Below are 16,829 nucleotides of genomic sequence, written 5' to 3'. Positions count from 1 at the left end.
ATGTACTCCATCAGCAAGATCAGAAGAGTCCACAAAGAGGTTTGTTGAGCAATAAATACATGCAAAGTTAGATAATTTGATTACTGCTAATTACTTTAATATTCTTATTGTAAGTTGTTGATTGTTCTGTAACAAGAACTTGTATCAGAATTTTCTCTGCTGCCGAACCCATATCATAAGCTAAGGCTATTTCAATTCTTTTTCCAGACTCTATTCACCTTTTCAATATTTATAGCAGCTTGTTATCCAAAAAAAGGGGTTTCTATAGCTCCTTCACTCATGTCGGATTGGAAAATCAATTTCTTTAAGAATTATGACAACTTATATTAATCAAGTGGATTGATTTATGGGAAATATTACCACATAGTAAGTGTATTGATGTATGAAATCACTATGCATATAATGTAATAAGTTATACATAATAATGTGCATGCATAAAAGATTTTAGGTTCGAGCAATCATGTGTTCTATGTAAAAGAAAAACAAAACAGGTTTAGAAACTTTTATTTATTTATAATAATTGAGATATTATTGATGAACCATAAGCTATAGGTTTAGAAAATTTATCAACACTTCACAAAAACATATATTTTTGCAAGTAGTGAATTGTGGATCATGTAGATATTAAATATTGTTATTAAGCATAAAAAGTATATATAATTTTCACATCAAATACATTGCATGATAATTTTGTATATTTAATTCGTCTATATAATATCTACATGATCCACAATTCACTTAGTATAAATGCACAAGGACAAAAAAAAATGGTTTCCAGAAAATGGGGATGGTATTTTTTGGGTATTCTTTAAAAAAAAATAAATTAAAATGATTTCAAATGATCTCTCATTCCTCAATCTTTTATTGGTGGATAGGCTATTCTTAAATGGGTCGTTTATTGGGCCCGGCTTGAGTTACATGCCCTTATAAATATATTGGACTCATATATTTTACAATGCTCTCTTGTTTTCTTTCTCTGAAAAATATAACTCATATATATTTTTTTAATTATTTAGTTATAATAATATTAAAAATAATTTTTAAAAAAAATATATTTTTTTAATAAATTTTTAAATAAAAAATATTTTAAAAAATAATCACTATCAGACTTCAAAACAACTACTACAACTTTTTTTAAATAAGCAAATGCAATGTACAATTCTGCTAAAGCAGCTTTAATTTTAAGCATTGAAATTAACAGGCGCAGACACATAATCTAAAGTTTATAGTATCTATGTTTAATTTAATTATTTATAGATTACTATACGATCAATTTATATAGAAATTTAATACAAAAAAACTGTTTATAATAAATCATTTATCGCTATAAAATTAATTAGTCTCTAACATGCCACCATATGTTAAAAAACGATTAGCTTTTCGCAATATGGAGCCAATTTTAAGTTGAATCTAATTGTGGGGGAAATAAATAGAATAATGACTAATCCCTTCATTTAAATTTACTGTTATTACATATTACTATCATTGAGCACTTATTACATCATTATATATATATATATATATATATGGTGGCAGCATTATCATATTGAAAGATCTTCCTGCAGAAAATTAAAGTTTTTACTGTTAAGCAGAGGCACAGCATGCAAATATGTCATAAATATCTGATATTAACGTAAGAACTGCTGCCTTAAAAAGCAGGCAAAAGATGGAGAGTAACGCGTGGAAGTTTGTTGGGCAGGATAAAATTTATTGAAGCAACGTTTCACGCACACACACATATATATAGTGATGATTCTGATATTTAGGCTCGAATTAGCGTATCCCACCACTCGTTTGCTTGTGACTTAACTTATTCTTAAAGTGATCATCATTTTCATTTTCTTGTATTCACCGTACGTCACTTCTTGGTGACAAACCCAAAACCCTCTCGAAAGGAAAAGGGGAGAGAGCCTCAAGGAAACAGTCAGGATAAAGCTCCCATTGTTTCTCCTGGATTCTTTATCGAAAATCGAGAGATCAAGATTAATCAAGAAGATGTGTTTTGACATAGGTTACAATTTTAAGAATGGAAAGCTTGTTCGAGTCACGAAGGAAAGTGATCGCGATGACAGAGAGGAGGAATGCAAGGGCTTGCTGTCGAAGGAAATTGAGAGGTGGAAGAAGCAACAAGAGAGGTCAAGCAGTACTCATGTAGAAGCACCATCCGCTTCCACCACAACTCCCTCGAAGTGCAAGCATCTATCCTCTTCTTGATATTTCTCTTTCTGGTGTTGTATTTATTGATTTCCATCTCCATTTTTATAGATTTTCTTTAAGGAGATGCAATATATATGATCCCTTCATGTAAGCAAGCTTATATTGTGCGTCTTTTTTTCGTTTTCACTAATAACGATCGGCTTACCCTACAAATATGGGGATGATCTGGAAACTAATATACCGAAGTCTCCTCTTGAATGCAAAGAAAAGAAAAGAATTCTGTGTGTATTAATTTATGTGCTTGATATTAATTATAGATCATCCCTCTCTTTCTCTGATTTCTCTCGTATACATGTTTTCTTCTTTTGCAGAACCTTATCTATTCATTGACAGGCATGCATATGGTATAGAATTCTGGGGCATCAGAGGAAGACAAACAGTAGCTCCCAGCTAAGACTCTTTAGTTTCATGCAAGGATTTAGGAAATATATTTTTAAAATTCATTTATATATGCAAATAATTTAGTGTCGATTCAGATTTGAATTGCAACCAATTATGCTTTGTTTATATCACAATTACGATACACTCAATCGAAATTCATACTTCAGTCCAACCACTCTCTCAAAAATAGCAAACCCACCTGATTTCTTCTCACTGTGAACATAGAAGGCGTCCTGGATTCTTCAACCCTGCAAGTAATTAAACAATGGCCGTGGTGAGGTTGCTTATATCATAATTACATGGCTTGGCATCTCCTGTCTGGCAGGTTCTGCATGTGGGCTCCCTGAGGAAAAGGACTCCAGTCCCTGAAGAGATCTAACCATGTAGCCCACACAGAGCAATGGACCTTACATGCGCACAAGGACCCAGGATGCCATTAATTAGCCACCACTGCACTAAACATTTCTGCTGTCAACAGAAGAGAAGCATTTCATTGAAAATGGGGAAACTAGAACTTATTTCTTTAACAATTAGATGCATCTCTCAGATAAGTTGCCGTATTGTAGTTTTTAAGACATTAAGTTTTAGTATGTAAACCAAGGTATTGGCTTTTTGCTTAGAAATAAGGATTGAATAACATTGTAATCCACCTGAAAAACTTTGCTATTTATAAGTAAAACACTGCAAATCTACTGGGAAAAAAAAACATGTACTGTATTTGTAACACCATGAAAATATATGGATGAAGCCCCTGTGGGAGATTCAAATGCTGGGAATGCTTTAATGAGCCGTAGAACACTCCAACGTATTTGGTTGATGTTCAAACAAAGATTGATCTTTTTTTCTTTATGCATAATAGCCCATTATATGAAACTCAGGTGCTGTGGTAAATGCGTTTAATAATTCAGGAAACGCTTAAATTTTAGTCATTAAATTTAGCTGTAATATTTAAATATTTCATGTTTTAGTTATAGTCACTACTAGAGTTTGGCCCGCGCTACAACCTGGTTGTGTTAAATTTTTTAAATCATAAAAAATATAAAAATATTGCTAACGTATTCTCTAATAAAAAATACTAATCATGAACATAAACATTCAATATGCATATTAGACAACATTCTTTTTAAATATTGAACGATGTTGAGAGAATTTGTGCAGAAAAGATAGAGGAAAAGAAAAAGGAAAAAAAGAAAAAAAAACCTCCACGCGACACCAATCCATGCACGAGCTGCACCACCAGTAAGGGATCGCTGAGAAGCATCCATCCCCACCAGGAAAGGTAGCATTCCAACAATTGAGGACACCACACAGGCACACACACTGTTTAAGCGTGGTGGTGTCCTTCACATCTCACGTCATTATTATTTGCCCAAAACTACTCGAACCCATTTCTTTAGCCTGTTATTATGTGTTTAAGTTGACATATCATTTATGCAAGGTTATTCTGCAATCCAGTTTGACATATTTTTTGTGTTCCAGACTTCGAGCCCGTTTGGCTCTGCGGCTGCGGCTGCGTTTTATTGAAAACGCAGCGCGCAGCCGTTTGGTTAACAAAAGAATCACTTTACTGTTCACTGGACCCCACAAAATTTTGCGTTTCTAACGCAGGAAACGGGAAGCAGCCATTTCATGCTTTTTGTGTGTACTGTTCATGTAGTTGCACTGTTCATTGAACAGTGCAACTACATGAACAGTATATGGTGTGTACTGTTCAAGTGAACAGTGCAGGTAACTGCACTGTTCACTTGCCTGCGTGCTTTTCTTTTCTTTTCTTTTTTTTTTTTTTTTAGTGTGTTATTTTTTTTAGCGTGTTGTTTTTTTAACATTTTTTTTTAAAAAAATTAGTTTAGAGTAAAATTTATATCTGATAATATTTTATCTAATTTTATTACATGCTAAAAATATTATAAAAACTGTAGTTTTTGTTTGATATATTTCGTACGTAATGAAATTATAAATAGATTCATGGAATAATAAAAAATATTTTTATATAAAGTATAATTTATTTCATGATAAAATAGCAATAATTAAATCTATAATATTTAAATTAAAAATAATAAGTACTAATATATATTTTTAAAATAATTTTATAACCTCAATTTTAAAAGCATTTTTAACCAAACACATTAAACTACTTTTTTTTCAACTTCAATTTCAACCACAGTTTTAACCAAACACCTATTTTTTCAAACCAAACTCAACTAAAAGTACTTTTTATAAAACAACTTTTTTAAAACCACAACCACAACAGCTACCGCAATGCCAAACGGACTCTTCATAATTCTTTACTTAATTTTAGTGTATAATAGGAAGTCTCAAATTTAAAAAGCTCATGTTAGAAAATAATGTATAATTATTATTAAAGTATTTTCCAATACTTAATATGTTGAATCAATATGGTTCTTAATTTGAAAAATAAAAAATAAAAATCATTTATATAAACACTGATCAAATTAAAAACAAAACAAGAGCTAAAGTTTTCATAATTTAGTGTTGAAATAGATTTGAAATCTATTTTTTGGATTTGAGGAAACCTCATTCATCGAAAAGTGCATTTTATGGGTTCAGGTGAGTGAGTAAAACTCCGGTTGTCCCAGGCTCTTACAAAAGGTGCACGCCCTGACTCGAACTCGAAACCTACTGTGTAGATTTCAAACTCTTTAGCTACACCTAGTGGAGATTAATAGATTTGAAATCGTGCGCAGTCAATTTGGAATTGCAAGCTGCGCATAAGTTCATATTCTCATTTATATTCAACTAAATCATAATGGGCTCTAGTTGGGGGCTGACGTAATATGTAAAACTATGGTGTTTTTTCCTATCGAGAAAAGAAAAGAAACGAAAAGAAAAAACACTACTAGTGTTTTTGGAAAAACCGAAGAGTTGGCTCTAAAGTTTAGTTTATTGAAAATGAAATTAGTTCCTGATTTGTAAATTGTAATTGCTAGGAGGGAATTTGCATCTCTCCACTTGTTTGGCAACCTAAATTCGAAAATCAAATCAAATATTGGTCTGTGATAGTCTTTTTGTAAAGGTGAAATATACACTTTAGCATCTGACCATTCTCTAAGCATGGTGCTGAGTGAACCATTCTTTTGTCCGAATGTTGTCTTCTCCACAGGTTCAGAGACATATCGGAGACAGAGAAAGAGACTCTTCTATTTCCCCTGAGCACTTCAATCAGCTATGGCTTCTTCGGCCATTGAAACAGATGGTCAAGAAATCCTTGACCTTGAGAAAAATAGGCAGGCTGAAAAGGCTCAGTGGGTGCTCAATGCTCCTGAGCCACCTAGCTTGTGGCGAGAGCTCATGGATTCCGCCAGGGAAACTGTTTTGCCTCATGGCAAGAGATTTCCATATCTCAAGGACAAGGATGGCCTTTTTAAGACAGTAATTTCAGTCCTGCAGGCAATGTTTCCTATCTTTAGTTGGTGCCGGCACTACAACGCAACAAAACTCAGGAACGATCTATTGGCGGGTCTAACTCTCGCTAGTCTCTGCATTCCTCAGGTAAAGCACAAGCAAGGATGGAAGTTTACACAGTCAACATTTCTAGTTCTAGTAACCGATCCCTTTACTTAATCTCAAGATCATGTAAATTTCATGCAGAGTATTGGATATGCAACTCTAGCGAAGCTTGATCCTCAATATGGCCTCTGTAAGTTTCATTACTGAACTTCTTGGCTAGCTAGCAATCTTTGATATAAACGGACTATATATATATATATATGCATGCACGTATGAATTCGCTTCTCTTTTCAGATACAAGTGTTATTCCACCTCTCATTTATGCTGTAATGGGAACTTCAAGGGACATAGCAATTGGACCAGTGGCTGTGGTTTCACTGCTTATGTCTTCGATGGTTCCGAAACTAGAAGATCCTGAGGCTAATCCAATTGCCTACAGAAATCTTGTTCTTACCACAACCTTTTTTGCAGGAATTTTTCAAGCTGCATTTGGACTATTTAGGTGGTTCGTTAACAGTTGTAGTTTTGCTGGTTGATGTTAATACTTTAGCGCCATAATTTTCCTTTTCGGGAATATGCAGGCTGGGTTTCCTTGTGGATTTTCTCTCCCATGCTGCAATTGTTGGGTTTGTGTCAGGGGCAGCCATTGTCATCGGTCTTCAACAAATGAAAGGACTACTTGGGATTGCTCATTTCACAAATAAGACTGATGTTATCTCTGTAATGCAAGCTATTTGGAGATCAGTTCATCATTATGTACGTATGTTATTTTCCGTAAATATTTTCCTCGCTCAAAGCCTATTAAATGCTCATACTAATATATATTTCCATAGAAATGCCAATTTATCCTTTCGTTTTTCTATTTTGATCACAGTGGAATCCGCATAATTTTATACTCGGATGCTCATTCTTAAGTTTTATTATATTAACCAGATTTGTGGTAAGTCCTATTCGCAATAACTTCAATTTGTTCATGAAAGCTTGCTTCTTTTTTGTTTCAATATCATTTATGGGAACCGAATTAGCTGCCAAAAGCACCACTGGAGACCAATTTGGTCACTATTGGCAAGCTTAGAGTCAACCAATTTCGTTAGAATAAATTATTTTATCCGTATAGGAGCCCTGTATTGATGAATTTCGTTTCCGAAGATCAATCTTTACACTCACAAGAGATTGTTCAACGAGTTTTAGATGACTAACTTCGATGCTATAGACTCCACATCACTGGAGACGGAATTCATAATTTTGGTCGCCAAATGTTCTAGAGACCACAAATAGGTGACAAAAATGGTCATTTGGAAATAATGTGGTCAGAGCCTTTGGTGACCAAAAACAGGGTGTTCGGCGACCAATGATTTGGTCATTGGAAACTGATTTTTGCAGTGATAGCTGATTAGTAATATATCTTGCTGCTGTTATTTAGTCATTACAGAATGAAAGACTTGCTGATTCTTGCAGGGTAAAAGGAACAGGAAACTCTTCTGGCTGCCTGCAACTGCTCCTTTGATTTCTGTTGTTCTCTCAACTCTTCTAGTTTATCTGACCAGAGCTGATAAACATGGGGTAATGATTATAAAACACATTAAAAAGGGCTTAAACCCAGGCTCAATCCATGAGTTGCAGTTCAATAACCCACACATCGGAGAAGTTGCTAAAACTGGACTTATAGTCGCCGTCATTGCGATCACTGTGGGTATCAAATAGCTCAAGTCCATTCTCCATGAGAAGTACACTAAATCAACATTACCCACTTTCATTCTATATATTCTGTTGCTATGTCGAATGCAGGAAGCAACTGCAGTAGGCCGATCTTTTGCATCCATAAAAGGATACCGCATCAATGGAAACCAAGAAATGGTGGCCTTTGGATTTATGAACATTCTGGGGTCTTTCACTTCTTGCTATGTAGCAACTGGTTAGATTCTTCTGATACTTTAAGCCGTTTCTGACATTAATCTAGATTTGGATATTTTCTTACATGTATTAACAATTAAAACCATGGATGTAGGTTCATTCTCGCGCAGTGCTGTAAATTTCAGTGCTGGATGTGAAACTGCCATGTCAAATATTGTGATGGCCATTACTGTGATCATATCTCTGGAATTGTTCACAAGGTTTTTGTACTTTACTCCCATCGCAGTCCTTTCTGCAATCATTCTTTCTGCTTTACCTGGGCTCGTTGACCCTCATGAAGCATACTATATATGGAAGGTTGATAAGCTAGATTTTCTTGTTTGTATTGGGGCCTTCTTTGGGGTATTATTTGCATCTGTGGAGATCGGTCTTCTAGCTGCGGTAACGTTTGCTTCTGCTGTTAACTTCGCATGCATTAATTAGTGTGACCTAGTAAAAAAAAAACAAATTAACCCACCACCTGGTTAAGTTGGGTTAAACCCGGTTAAAAAACCATTGGTTATTTTAGTTTTTTTCAAAACAACGATATTTTAATTTTTTGATTCTATTCGCTGCAAGTTGTAGAATTAGAACTATCACTCAACTATGTAGCTTTTGGTTGTAATTTGTTTCGTGGCTCCTCGTACAATAAGAACGTGGTTCACCTAAAAGAGAAGTGGATTTGATGCAACGATCATAAAAAGAGAATTTGGTGAAAAGAACCAAATGATCCCTACACAAAAAAATCGAAAAGTTGATTCACTCGTTGCCATTAAAGATATATACCATACAACGCTTCGTAATGTCATACATCATGCCAGTGGGTGTGGCAAAACAGTAGCCGAATATAGTTTGTATGTCTGGCGAAATTAATATTTAGCAATACATTGATCTAGACCACTACAACATTTCTTGTCTCAGAATCTTTTTTGAGTGCGCAGATGAAGAGGGTAGGAGAAAAGCTTCGCTTGTTAATTTGAGCTGATTTGTTGCGTTTCAGGTTATAATATCTTTTGTGAAGATCATTATAATCTCAATCAGACCAGGCACAGAAGAACTTGGAAGACTCCCTGGAACTGACATTTTTTGTGATGTCAATCAATATCCTATGGCTGTTAAGAATTCCAAGGCTCTCATAATCCGTGTTAAGTCTGGTTTGCTCTGTTTTGCAAATGCCAACTTTGTCAAAGAAAAGTAAAGACCACTCCTCCCTATAATTTATATATATGTTGTACAAGGAAGGACTTACGATTGATTCCTGTTCATCTACTAATCTGTTGAAGGATCATGAAATGGGCAACGGAAGAGGAAGAGAACGACAGTAAAGGGAAAAGGACAGTTCAAGTTGTGATTCTTGACATGTCCAGTAAGTGACTACAGGATAAATCAATGATGTGTTCATCCTAGCTAGCATAGTTATAAAACCCGGTGACCTGGAATTCAGCCCGGAACAGGTTTTATTTTGAACAAGTTTTTTTTACAAAAACAATATTATATCTAAGTTTTCTTAAGAAAAAAAGAAAAGAAAATCATAATCCGGTTGATTTTCAACTTGCAAGTCAATCCATCTAACCCATGATCATACCTCACATTGGGTCTTATAACTATGCTAGCTAGTATTTTTTTTTCGTTTTTTCTTTATATATATCTGACATAGCTATTTGTTTCATTTTTTTCTGTGTTACAGATTTAATGAACATTGATATGTCGGGAATAGCTTCCCTGTTGGAATTGCAAAACAATCTTGCCTCAGGTGGAATGGAGGTCATACAATGATTGATGCGAACTCGCACTCCTAGCTAGTATGTATTTTTCGTGATGCAAATTCGTTGTTCAAATTTCTAATCGTGGACCCTGTTTTGGTTTTGTCTCTCAGCTAGCCATAACAAACCCTAAGTGGCAAGTGATTCACAAGCTAAGGCTAGCCAACTTTGCGACGAAAATGGGAGGAAGGGTCTTCTTGACAGTCGGCGAAGCTGTGGATATGTGTCTGGGCGCCAAAATGGCTGCTGTTTAAGCACGTGTTTTCATAATTCTGCTAGCTTTCGTCTATCTTGTAGGATCTAGTCCCTCTTACAGGGATATATAACAAAGCGATGCTTAATTTCCTCTCCTCCAATCCTAGGAGTTCTTGCAGGTCCAGGAGGGAAAGGCAAGCAGCAATTTGTGCTTCTGATGGCATTAAGTTGTGATTTTATGTATTAGACTATGATTTAAACCCTACCCTTTTGTCACGCGAAATGAATTATAGGTTTCTAAGACTAATTTCAAACCCTAAGTTTGGATCGAAATGGCCCCATGGATCATACATACGGTTCCTCCGGCTGTCAGGATCTTCTTTTTTTTACTCTTGAAGTGCCTCAAGTTTTCCATTTCACCTTTACAGCCTTTAATTATTTGATTAATTTGGGCCAAGTAGTGATTTTACTATCGCATCTTATCTACATGATATCATTTTAACGAATCAATATGGCATGAGAATGCAACTGTGGATCAACGAATAATTATCTGTAAAGTTTTTCGTAATATTTGTTCTTTGCATGACAATATATATCAATTATAAAAACTACGAGGTATTTTTTTGCAAGATTATTTGTTCTGTCTATGACAATACTCTTCGCTTGTTTATCAATATTGCTTCCAACTGAAACGGAATTTGTCCTCCATTTCTTTCATGATTTATAGATTTATAAAGCTAAAGTAACTCTCTAGCCTGCCCCCCTCTCTCTTTTTTTAATTTACAGAAGTTAAAAGCAACAATTATGTATGTTTAATTTGAATAAACACACCTTAATTTGCTTCTTCCAAGAAGTATCCACATATATTGTATCTCAAGAGTTAAGTGGTGATTGGTGGATGCTATTTACCAGTAACAATACTCTTCTAAAGATTGAAAAGCAATATTGCCTTTCTCTTGTTATCAATGACGTCTACTTTTTCTGATTCCCACTCAGTTGCCCTTTCAATGAATTCTTTTAATTTCAGTTTTGAACTCTCCAAAAAAGTTGCCATTTTGCCTCATTATTGTCTAGATTTATGGCGATGAACTCGGAAAACTTCAAATTAGATTTGGAATTTCCCCCATTATAATTTATTGGGGTCAAGTGTTTGAACGGGCTATTCCATGCATGCTTTCTTGCAAAAACAAATCTCTTGTCAGGGTAGTAGATTCTTAAATGCTTAAATGAATAGATTGTAGGAGGGAAACAAACTATACCAAAGAGAACGAGAGCTTAAAAGAGTGAATATTGTGTGTTGTTATGATGTTCTCTTTGTGGTCCTGCGTTGCCTTATGTGTTTACATATTTATATATTTGGATCAAATGAGCTTGTCTCATGGAGTATGGAGTGGTGGCAAACACCGTATAGAGTAATTATGAAGAACAATTGTGGAGGTGCTGTTATGAAGGGAGGGTTAGGCGCCTTGCGCCTCCGAACAAATGTTAGACAAAATTAAAGTTTGATGCTTGTGGTGGTCTCTGTTGTGTTGATTTAATATTAACCGTTACTGCTATTTAAGTTAATAATGTCCGGATCCTTTGGACTTCAGTTTTAATTTGATTTTCCTGTAACCGCTTGACCACGTCTTTAGTGGTTCCGTTATTTCCATTACTCCTGCTGTGTAAAGGCTAATATAAAGCCTTAATCTCTCATCTGAAATATACAGCTTTCTTGCTTTTTAACAATTGTTTGTATAATTAAAAGCTTAAGAAACTGTCATTTGGTATCAGAGCCTCAACATATAGAGAGTTTGGTTGAGTGTTCTGTTTGGAATTGCAATTCCTAAACACAAGAGTGAGTGACACGAGAGCAAGAGTCAATCACTTGGCAACTGGTGAGTGAAACACGAGAGCAAGAGTGAGTGAAACACGAGAGTGAGTGAAACACGAGAGTAAGAGTGGATCACTTTGTGAGAATTATTCTTTTGTGAGAACGAGAAGGCTGAGATGGCTACAGATAAATATGTTCAAGCAGCCATTCCTCAGTTTGATGGTCACTATGACCACTGGGCTATGCGTATGGAGAATCTTCTTCGTTCAAAGGAGTACTGGGATCTAATAGAAACAGGAGTTTCTTCAGCAGTAGAAGATGGAGCTGGAGCTGTGCCAACCGAGGCTCAAAAACAACTTCAAATCAAAGATTTAAAGGTAAAGAACTATCTGTTTCAGTCCATTGATCGCACTATCATGGAGACTATCCTTGATAAAAGAAGTGCTAAGAGCATATGGGATTCTATGAGGCAGAAATATCAGGGATCAACACGAGTCAAAAGGGCTCAACTGCAAGCTTTAAGAAGAGAATTTGAGGTGCTGCAGATGAAGGAAGGGGAGAAAGTGGATGAATATTTTGCTCGAACATTAACAATTGTGAATAAGATGAGGGTTCATGGTGAGACAATGGAGCAGGTGACCATCATTGAGAAAATTCTAAGATCAATGACTTTTCGATTTGACTATGTAGTATGTTCAGTAGAGGAGTCTAATGATTTAAGCCAACTTACTATAGATGAATTACAAAGCAGTTTACTTGTTCATGAACAAAGATTGAATCGTCATTTTCAAAATGATGAACAAGCACTGAATGTTTCATATGAAGGAGGAAGGAGTCGCGGTGGTCGAAATGCGTTTCGGGGTCGTGGAAGAGGTAGAGGCAGACATGGATTTAACAAAGCACTTGTGGAGTGCTACAAGTGTCACAAGTTAGGACACTTTCAATATGAATGTCCTAGCTGGGAAAAGGGAGCTCATTATGCTGAAATAAATGAAGAAGAAATGTTGCTGATGGCTTACACAGCACATGATGGCTCAAACAGCACCTGGTGTCAAACAGCGCCTACCAACTCAAAAGAAACAATGTGGTTTCTTGATTCGGGCTGCAGCAATCATATGACAGGAGATAAGAAGTGGTTCAGTCATCTGGATGAAACCTTTCGACAATTTGTGAAGCTTGGCAATGACACCAAAATGGCTGTGATGGGGAAAGGAAACATCAAGCTTCGGATTAATGGCACAAGTCAGCTGATTGGTGATGTATTTTACTTACCTGAGCTAAGAAATAATCTTCTTAGTATTGGTCAGCTTCAAGAACGCAACTTGGCTATTCTAATGGAACATGGTGAATGCAAAATTTATCATCATAAACGAGGGTTAATTATGAGTACCCAAATGTCTGCTAATCGGATGTTTATCCTTCTGGCTGAACGAGAAACACAGATGCAAACTCAAGTCCTCATTCCTGCATGCTTCAAGACTACATCTGAAAGTCCAGCTGATCTATGGCACCGTAGATATGGGCATCTACATTTCAAAGGCTTGAGTACCTTGTCCCGTAAGCAAATGGTGAAAGGCCTACCTCATCTCCATGAGTCCTCTACTGTCTGCACAGTATGTATGACAGGGAAGCAGCATCGAGAATTCATCCCCAGAAAGAGTATGTGGAGAGCTACACAAAAATTGCAACTCATTCATGCTGACATCTGTGGCCCCATTACACCCGAGTCCAGCAGTCATAAGAGGTATATACTCACATTTACAGATGATTATAGCAGAAAATTGTGGACTTATTTTCTGAATCTTAAATCCGAAGCACTTGCCATGTTCAAAAAGTTCAAGTGTCTAGTAGAAAAAGAATCTGCAAATGTTATATGCTGTCTTCGAACTGATCGGGGGGGGAGTTTACTTCGTCTGATTTCAATGAATACTGCAGCTCTAATGGTATTGTTAGACAACTCACAGCAGCCTATACCCCTCAGCAAAATGGGGTTGCAGAGCGAAAAAACCGAACTATTATGAATATGGTGCGTTGTATATTAGCAGAAAAGCTGGTACGAAAAATATTCTGGCCAGAAGCTGTCAACTGGGCAGTTCATCTGCTCAACCGTTGTCCTACATTTGCAGTTAAAGACATGACACCAGAGGAAGCTTGGGTCTGGGTTCAAGCCATCAGTAGAAAAACTTCAAAAGTGTTCGGTTGCATTGGTCATGTTCATATTCATGATAAGCACCGGCAAAAACTTGATTGATAAAAAGCCATCGGTGTATCTTCTTGGGGTTGAGTCAGGAATCTAAAGCTTATAGAATGTATGATCAGTGTCTGCAAAAATCATTGTGGAGTAGAGATGTGGGTGTTTGAAGAGATAAGCAATGGGATTGGAGTACGGTAGAAACTGAAAAATCAAAACTCTTTCGTGGGGAGACAATGCAGAAACAGAATGGCAGCATGAGGATCATCCAGCACGAGAACATGACAATGTAGAAACAGAACAGTTGGTTGACAACAATGATGAAATTAATGTGCAACCAGCATTTGAAGGAGATGATAATGCAGAAGAAGACCCACAGGATGACAACAATACTACTGGTGATAGTTCTGGAGTTGCTGATGCAAATTCTCCTGGAATTATTTCTTCATCCAGCGAAGACATTTCCAGTCCAGCTCAAGGGAGAGTCAGACGGATACCAGCTTACTTGCAAGATTATGTAACTGGTGACGGCTTATCTGACTCAGATGAAGAAAGTAACTTCATGTTGCTCACAGCCTCCAATGATCCCATCTCTTTTGAAGAAGCTGCCAAGCACCCGAAGTGGAGAGAAGCAATGGATTTGGAAATTAATTCTATTGAGAAGAATGGAACGTGGGAGCTGACTACACTTCCATATGGAGCCAAACAGATTGGAGTAAAATGGGTCTTCAAGACCAAGCTCAATGAGAATGGGAAAGTAGATAAATTCAAAGCAAGGCTTGTCGCAAAGGGTTTCTCACAGAAATTTGGAATTGACTACACTGAAGTCTTTGCACCGGTAGCTCGATGGGATACTATTCGAATGATACTAGCTCTTGCTGCTTGTAGAGGTTGGGATGTGTATCAGCTCGATGTGAAAAGTGCTTTCTTGCATGGAGAGCTCAACGAAGCCGTTTTTATTGAACAACCACAAGGCTATGAAGTAAAAGGAGCAGAATACAAGGTTTACAGACTCAAGAAAGCTCTATATGGGCTCAAGCAAGCTCCTCGGGCTTGGTACAACAAACTGGAGTCCTATTTCATTAAAGAAGGTTTTGAAAGGTGTCCAAGTGAACATACCTTGTTTACAAAGAAAATGGAAGGGAAAATGTCTTCTGTAAGTGTTTACGTTGACGATCTTATTTTTTACAGGAAATAATGTAGAAATGTTCGAAAGGTTCAAGAACTCTATGAAACAAGAGTTTGACATGTCTGATCTTGGGAGAATGAAATATTTTCTTGGCGTGGAAGTAGTACAACATAGAGGAGGGATCTTCATCAATCAAAGAAAATATGCTAATGAGGTGCTTGAAAGATTTGGCATGAGAAACTGCAATCCTGTCAAAAATCCAATTATACCGGGTTTCAAACTTGCAAAAGACAAAGGTGGGGTAAGTGTTGATGCCACAACATATAAGCAGATGGTGGGTAGCCTCATGTACTTGACTGCCACCAGACCAGACTTAGCATTTGTGGTAAGTTTGGTCAGCAGATTCATGGAACGACCAACTGAGTTACATCAACAAGCTGTAAAGAGAGTTCTTCGTTACATCAAAGGGACAACTGAGCTGGGAATCTCTTATAAAAAAGGAGGAGAAGAGAAGTTGGCAGCCTATACGGACAGCAACTATGCAGGAGATACTGAAGACCGGAAAAGCACATCAGGATATGCATTCTTACTCAGTTCAGGTGCTGTCGCATGGTCTTCAAAGAAACAACCAGTAGTTACTCTTTCCACTACTGAAGCAGAGTTCATAGCTGCTGCCGCTTGCGCATGTCAAAGTATATGGATGCGAAGAATTCTTGATGAACTTGGTTTTGAACGAAGCAAGTGCACTGATATATTCTGTGATAACAGCTCTACTATCAAATTATCAAAAAATCCTGTTATGCACGGAAGAAGCAAGCACATTGATGTCAGATTCCATTTTCTTCGTGACTTAACAATGGATGGAATTGTTAAGTTAGAGTTTTGTGGTTCCAAAGATCAGTTGGCAGATATTATGACTAAGCCTTTGACGCTTGAAGTATTCACAAGACTGAGAGAACTACTTGGAGTTTGCACAACACCAATTTTAAACTAACAAAATTGCAAGTCAGTTTAAGGGAGAGTTTGTTGTGTTGATTTAATATTAACCGTTACTGCTATTTAAGTTAATAATGTCCGGATCCTTTGGACTTCAGTTTTAATTTGATTTTCCTGTAACCGCTGACCACGTCTTAGTGGATTTCCGTTATTTCCATTATCGCTCCTGCTGTGTAAAGGCTAATATAAAGCCTTAATCTCTCATCTGAAATATACAGCTTTCTTGCTTTTTAACAATTGTTTGTATAATTAAAAGCTTAAGAAACTGTCAGCAGTCTCTTGATGGGGTTCTTCATAAGTTACATCAAATTTCTGCTGCTTTTGTTATTACATTTACTGGGATCAATTTACAGCCGGATGATGATGATGAATTACTGTGGCATAATTAAGAATGTAAATATGTAATTGTCAATCAATGAATAAATAGTATAGGTTTTTATGCAAGATTTGTCCCGAATAACGTAAGTACTCTTGAACTAGTTGTGACTTGAAATAAAAATAACGCCGACAATAAAATGTTTGGAGGAAATATAAATAATTTAAATAATAATTTCTTTTCTGTTTTGTTATATGACTTATTCTATTGGCCTGGTTTCTTATTAACTAATTTAGCTTGTTTATCATAAAATGCGTTAAAATTGAAAGGAATGCCCTTATGTCACCTTCTTTTGTATTCGATCGATAATGTCCCTTTATTGTGATTTCCCACTCACTTTTTATCTGAAGTCACATACTTGGCCTTTTCACTTGATTTATTTATTTTTAGCCCTTGAACTCCAGACC

The 16,829-nt window shown here is 36.3% G+C and overlaps 1 protein-coding gene across 2 annotated transcripts; it reads left to right on the top strand.

The window, feature by feature from the left end:
• The first annotated feature begins 1,761 nt into the window (after positions 1-1,761).
• Positions 1,762-10,178, top strand: LOC118058353 (sulfate transporter 2.1). 2 transcript variants are annotated; one of them, XM_073412495.1, is made up of 14 exons: positions 1,762-2,191; positions 2,529-3,877; positions 5,720-6,108; positions 6,208-6,256; positions 6,361-6,568; positions 6,648-6,822; positions 6,941-7,006; positions 7,525-7,755; positions 7,855-7,981; positions 8,075-8,361; positions 8,960-9,153; positions 9,243-9,325; positions 9,647-9,723; positions 9,836-10,178. In XM_073412495.1, the coding sequence occupies exons 3-14, from the start codon at positions 5,785-5,787 to the stop codon at positions 9,974-9,976; spliced, it is 1,962 nt and encodes a 653-aa protein (XP_073268596.1). In that variant the 5' UTR covers positions 1,762-2,191; positions 2,529-3,877; positions 5,720-5,784; the 3' UTR covers positions 9,977-10,178. The 2 variants fall into 2 exon arrangements, with proteins under 2 accessions (XP_073268596.1, XP_034926956.1); XM_035071065.2 differs by lacking the exons at positions 1,762-2,191; positions 2,529-3,877 and having other exon boundaries at positions 5,568-6,108.
• The last annotated feature ends 6,651 nt before the right edge of the window (positions 10,179-16,829 follow it).

The sequence above is a fragment of the Populus alba genome, chromosome 11 (assembly GCF_005239225.2).
Source record: "Populus alba chromosome 11, ASM523922v2, whole genome shotgun sequence".
Taxonomy (NCBI): domain Eukaryota; kingdom Viridiplantae; phylum Streptophyta; class Magnoliopsida; order Malpighiales; family Salicaceae; genus Populus; species Populus alba.
The sequence above is the reverse complement of the archived record's forward strand: the minus strand, read 5'-3'. Positions and strand labels throughout refer to the sequence as shown.